This window comes from Rosa chinensis, chromosome 6 (genome assembly GCF_002994745.2).
Source record: "Rosa chinensis cultivar Old Blush chromosome 6, RchiOBHm-V2, whole genome shotgun sequence".
NCBI classification, from domain to species: Eukaryota; Viridiplantae; Streptophyta; class Magnoliopsida; order Rosales; family Rosaceae; genus Rosa; species Rosa chinensis.
In genome coordinates, this window is record NC_037093.1 from 11,151,167 (window position 1) to 11,157,166 (window position 6,000).

Consider the following 6,000-nt stretch of genomic DNA (forward strand, 5'->3'; position numbering starts at 1 on the left):
GTTTTTTTTTTAAATAATAAGTAAATAAAATTAAGTACAATTAAAACTAAGTTACAACTCAATGAAATGAAAAATAGCAATAAGAAAAACACATATATGAATCGCACCAAAAGCATCGGTTTAGTTTAATTTGATGTGGTATGTCCGTTTTCAGTTCTATGGTATGTCCGTTTTCAGTTCTAAAAATGAACACCCCCATTTTGCCGTTGCATTCATCATTTTGTCCTTATCAATTATTTGGTCTGCCAATTAGACCATTGGTGCAATTGCTCTTAGTGATTGGGGAAGTCACACCATGGGGAACTCAAGAAAGTTCTTGTTTATCGGTCACTGTAAATTCTAGAAACTGTACATCATTAAGATCTAACAGTGATTACAATACAAAGTAAAATATAATAAAATGATATAGCTCAATTGGTAGGGCAATACCAACACCACCATCTTGCAAGATCAGGCCAGATCGCTGATGAGATGTCAACCGCCAGTTCGACGAATAACCACCAACTAGGTAACATGTTTTAGTTAAGTATTGTTGCAATCAGTTGGTGTCCAAAAATTTCTTGTCCAACATCAAGTTTTAGTTAAATTCTACTGTAACTTTTGTTGAGTGAGCGAATTGATACACACTAAGAATATGTAGAAACAGTAAAAATTCACATCAATTTTTACTGTTTTAGTCAAGTTCTACTGTATCACTTGTTGAGAGCGAGTGGCTTGATACACGCTAAGAATATGTAGAAACAAAAACAAAAATCTCGTATTGAAAAAGAAGCACAATAACATATAACTCGATAGTTTATTCCTAAACACTACCGATACCGATGTCATTTGAAATAAAACCTATACTATAATTCAGCAGAGTGGTTAAGTAAAAGCAATATATATGTAATGTAATATCGTCACTAGTGGACTTATACAAATTTTATAGCAACAATTTTAACAACAACGTAGAAAAAAAACTCAAAAATGATTATTTGACACTATTAAAAGCACTTTAAATTAATCGTAGATCTTTATTTGCATATGTTGCTTAACCAAATAGGCAAGAGTAAGATTGAAGTGTTCTGTAATAAAATGTTTCGGCACTTGGATTGATTATGAAAGTTCATGGTGCTTTAAGAGAAACTCCAACAACTTCCCCATATTTTGATTTTTCTCTATTTTAGGAAAAAATAAGTCTCTTTTGCTCCAACAGATTCCTTATAACTATCTCTATTTTAAGAATAGTGAGGAAAGAGAAAACAAAATTTCCTAAATTTACAGTAATTTCTAAAATTTTAAGGAAGATTATGGAGATTTTAGAGATTGCTGTAAAATAAAGAATATGTTGGAGTTGAGGATGAAAAATTACTTAAAACTTTGACTTTTTTTTTTTTTTGAAGTAAAGGGTTATTGCATTAGATGACCGGCCAATAAGCCAGAGTCTAACATACACTTAAAGACAGAAAAATGGCGGGGTAACAACCACACTCCTATCTAAGCAATGTAAACTCATTACAAGCTAATTTTGAGCCCGCTTTGTAAGCGAACTCATAGACAAAGAAGAACTCCGTGTCTTCGAGGGCAAAATCATTGACTAGCCTCCCCATTAGCCAGGCGCGCAATTGCGGTACCAACAGAGAAGCCACTTCCCAGCAAACAAATAGGAGCAATTCCTTATCCATAAGTCGCTTGAAAAAAAGAACACCAATCTTATTTCAGATAATTACCAACTCCCGTAGTAGTCTTGAACCGAAACGATTGGTCCTGTAACCCAAAATAAAACAAACAGAACCAGCCACACTACCAGCCCAAATCAAATCAGGCCCAAAAGAGAAGGGAAAGAGATGGTGAGCCCAGCTAGGCATCAGCCCAACCCGACAGGGCCCACAGCCCACCACCCACCTCGTTCCCATCTACCTTCAGGACGACCTGATCGGAGCCCCAGGGAAGCGCTCCGTCCATTCTTCCGGTGGCCGGCCGCGAAGCTCGGCCATCGCCTCAAGGGAGGAGACCTGGCCCTGACCTGGATCTACAAAGAAAACGATCAAAATCACCGGAAATCCCTGCCTCAGAAGCTGCCTGTGATCCACCGCCTTCGCTGTGAACCTCCGACAAACCAAACCCGGCACGCAAGAGTCCTTACGCACCACAGGCCGCACACTGACCCGCCTTAGCCGAAGCCGCCGCGAATCAGAGTCTGTACAACCTCAACGTTTCCGTCGAGCAAAACGATCTGGAACACCGGCGCCGACGACCCAGACTGCACCGCCTCTCCTTGCCGTCGTAGCCCCGTCGCCGCCTGGTCTGGGGACCGTAAGATCACCACCGCCAGCAACGAAACCCTAGGTTTCGCCTATTGAGGTCGCTCCGTATTGCTCGGAGGCCTCTTCACAAGGGTGTTTTTTAGCCATGTACTCCGTTGCAAACTCATTGACATTTCTATTAAAACTTTGACTTTTGCTTCTCTATAATATAAAAATTATAAGAAATCTGTTAGAGTTGTGAGCAAACGAGATTTCTACAAAAGCACTTCCATCCCAAGTGATCACAGTTGGCAACTAGGCATACGTACCTAATACCTTTGATTAGAGTGAAAAGATTGGCCAGCTGCATTGCATGACCAACCTGCACTCGTAGCCAAAATGCGTACAAGAGCTAACAGCAATATTTGGTGTCTTGTTTTTTTTTTTATATGGTGTCTTGTTTCCTTTATATTTTTTTATCCAAAAAAAATATATGGCGTCTTTTTTTTTTTTTTCCTTTGATTTTAATTTTAATTAAGATTGATTATGGTCACCTCAATCTAATACAAACACCAACATTTCACATTAACAAAATTAAACACACAAAAAGGAGGAGGAAGAAGAAGCTCTTTCAACGAGGTCAAACCCCCCAATCAAAAAGTCTCTCTTCAAACCAAATCCACTCCCCGACAATCTCTTCCTCTCTCCACATGCAAACCCACCTCCAAAAATTACCCCTTGATTAATTTTTCCTCTTGATTAATTTAAGGGATATCATAAATCAAATATATAACCCATTTTCCATGACCATAAAAATAAATATAGGATTGGATACCTGACACATCTGACACACATTTTTCTGCATAAATTCTGGTTAAGGAGATCGAGCTAATGGCAAGTGAACGCAGATGATATTGGAGAATACCAGATGAACAAAATTGGTGTTTAAATTTATTTATTTAAAATAATATGTCCAAATGGGTCCAAAAAGAGACTTATAGATATGGAAAATATTAAGAGAAGCAGCTTGATAAAAATATACATGAAGATTCTTCTTCTTGCCTCCCGATCTTGTCCCTTCTCTTGCTCTAAGATGCCACCCAATCCCCACAACTCTCCCAGCTGGTGTGGGGGAGGGCATTGGTGGAAGTTTAAAGCAGAGTACTTGCATTTGTTGCAGCAGCATCAAAAGTGAAATTGCGATAATAGGAATATGAGGAATGGAATTTAATCATTTCATGATTTATTAGGGACTACCAACAATGCCCAAGAGCCTGTTGAGTGATGAAGCCTCTGCTTTGATCTTCTTGAACTGTGGCTCCGGCGACGAAGAAACCGATGAACCCACAGCCCAGGAGTCATTCGAGCTTTCAGAACTGAAGTATGCATCAATCACTCCACTTGGGCTCCCTGGGATTTGCGCATGCTTGCGTTTAAGGGGGTTGCTTTTGCAGCCATAGTTTGACATCTCAAGGATGAGGGTATAACAGTCATTCACCTTCTCCTGTTTACAATGCAGCACCACTACTTAAGTACTTAATCAAGATCTTAAGCATTAAAGGTTTTTTTTTTCTTTTGAGCACAAAACTTGAACCCAAACAAAAACAGAAACATACCTTGCTTATTTTGAGGACCCCCAGAAGTTGGGTTTGGTATTCCACAGCTTTACAAGGCTCAACAAGGTCTATGACCCTCATCATTGTAGCAGTGGCCAAAACAGAAGGGAGATAACCAATGCATCTTGAATCTGATCAAAACCCATCAACAAAAAAAAGTGAATAAAATTAACTAAACGACCCAAAGCTCGAAAGTGCATCTTACATTTTCTTTGTTCTTATCGAAAGTTCTAAGCTTTGATTAGTAACCGTCATGGAGTTTTGCTTACCCAACACCAAAGACAGAAGCAGACTCTCACAGCGCTTCAGAAACTCCCAATGAAGACTAGTCTTCAATCCAAGCCTTCTTATGATGTGGTCAAGGAAAGAGATTGGAGTCACTGGGTGCATCCTCCATTGAAGAGTTGAGAGCACCAAAAGCTCCATTCTTTGAACCGTTTTGGCCTCGAAAACATACTTGGTGTCCTCCACCTGACCCAGAACAAAACCCAGATATCAGATTTGGGAAATTCAATCAGAAAATGACAATAAAGATTGAATCTTGATGAACAATAATAATGGGTCAAAGACTGAGACTTTACTTGAAGGTCTAGAAGAAGAGGGACTTGGGTCTCTTCCACTTTGGCAGCCAGAGAGATGCAAGCAACAGAGACGAGCTGAACCATCCAGGGCTTGTCTCTCTGGAAATGGACGCTGGAGATGAACCTGTCGAAGTAGTTCACTGCTAGGATTGCAGTGAGAGCTGTGAATCCATAATGGGCATTCACTTTCAGCATCCACTCCACCGCCTCCCGGCGACGAGCCACCAAAACGGCGTCGTTCAGATGGGCTTCCGGCTGCTTCTGTTCTTTGGAGAAGAGAGAAAGAAGCTCTTCATCCTCCCAAAACAGATCTTGCTCCAACAAAAACAGAGGAAACAGAGAAGGGTTTTTTTGGGTTTTTCCATTAATAATGTCGTCATTATCGTTGTTTATTTCATCATCATCACCATTGTACACCTCACTCACTTCATCTTCCTCCTCCCATTTCTCTTCTCCACAGAACAAAGCATCATCCAGCAAGAATGAACTGCTTTGCTCATTTTGTGGCTCATTGTGGTTCATTGCCATCTTCTTCTAAGAAGAAGAGGTTTCAATCCTCTTCTCATTATACAAAAGAAAAGCAAACCACCCTCGCACCCATTTTTCTCTCTCTAAATTTCTTTGGGGGATGCAGAGAGACGAGGCTAGAGAGAGGAGGAGAGGAGAGAAAGAGAGAAAAGAAAAAGGCGAGAGAGAGAGAGAGAGAGAGTAGGGGATTGATTTTAGAGCAGAGTGGGTTTCACGCTTGTCCTTTGTTTATATATATTGGGTTTTGGAGGAAGTTCTTTCTTTATTTTCTCTCTCTTTTCTTTTCGTGCTTTCGGTGTGTTTCGTTTCGTTGGCGGGGAGAAGAAAACTGTAACGGCACACAGACCAAGCCGGACCCCCATGAAAACAACCTCTTATATACAATACAAGTCTCCACAATAAAGAGACACTGTGCTCATTGCTCAGTCAAGAGGGAGAGAGAAAGAGAGAGACTATTGTCCTATTGGTAGTAGCAGAAGCCTAGCAGTGTTTTATTTTATTTTCTTTTTTTGTACACTTTTGGGATTTTCATACTTCCAAACATTTACGTTTTCATTGCTTTTCTTGTTCAAAGGGTTTTATTAATTAATTTCTAAGTCATGGTTAAAAAGACAGGAGGAGAAATTAGCTATTCACAAGTCTTGAGTTTTGGACCCCTCTTTGAAATGGTCTTAACAAATCCCCACTATTGAGTATTTTCTAATAGGGTTTGTTGACACTTCGAAATATACATGTCAAACTTGCTTTATAACTTTCTTTTTGCCTCATTGCAAAGAAAAAGTTAAAGGGTATAAACCAGAATACAAGTATTGGCCTTGATTATGATGTAATCTGCTTGTAGTTATCGACATCATTTAGACACTAACGGAGTGTATTGTATTTGGATTTATGTAGATTTTTTTTAAATGACAGACTTTTTAAAAAGTTGATAAACTATTATAGATTTCTTAAAGTCATTGATTTTAGCAACAGACTTTTATTAATTCATGAAAATCTATATACTTTATTATAAATGACTTCTATAGATTTCCTAGCATGTACAAAATATAA

The 6,000-nt window shown here is 39.1% G+C and overlaps 1 protein-coding gene across 1 annotated transcript; it reads right to left on the bottom strand.

The window, feature by feature from the left end:
* Window positions 1-3,154: 3,154 nt before the first annotated feature.
* On the bottom strand, window positions 3,155-5,192 carry LOC112172572 (cyclin-D3-1). Its single transcript, XM_024309972.2, has 4 exons — window positions 4,423-5,192; window positions 4,111-4,312; window positions 3,842-3,972; window positions 3,155-3,729 (listed from the first exon to the last, which is right to left on the bottom strand). The coding sequence occupies exons 1-4, from the start codon at window positions 4,948-4,950 to the stop codon at window positions 3,472-3,474; spliced, it is 1,119 nt and encodes a 372-aa protein (XP_024165740.1). The 5' UTR covers window positions 4,951-5,192; the 3' UTR covers window positions 3,155-3,471.
* Window positions 5,193-6,000: the final 808 nt, after the last annotated feature.

Excerpts from the sequence above, each read along its gene's own strand:
- LOC112172572 (XM_024309972.2), bottom strand. The coding sequence starts at position 4,950 with ATGGCAATGAACCACAATGAGCCACAAAATGAGCAAAGCAGTTCATTC. Across the intron at positions 4,313-4,422 it reads CTCTTCTTCTAGACCTTCAA|GTGGAGGACACCAAGTATGT; the intron begins GTAAAGTCTCAG and ends GTTCTGGGTCAG. Across the intron at positions 3,973-4,110 it reads GCTTCTGTCTTTGGTGTTGG|ATTCAAGATGCATTGGTTAT; the intron begins GTAAGCAAAACT and ends GGTTTTGATCAG.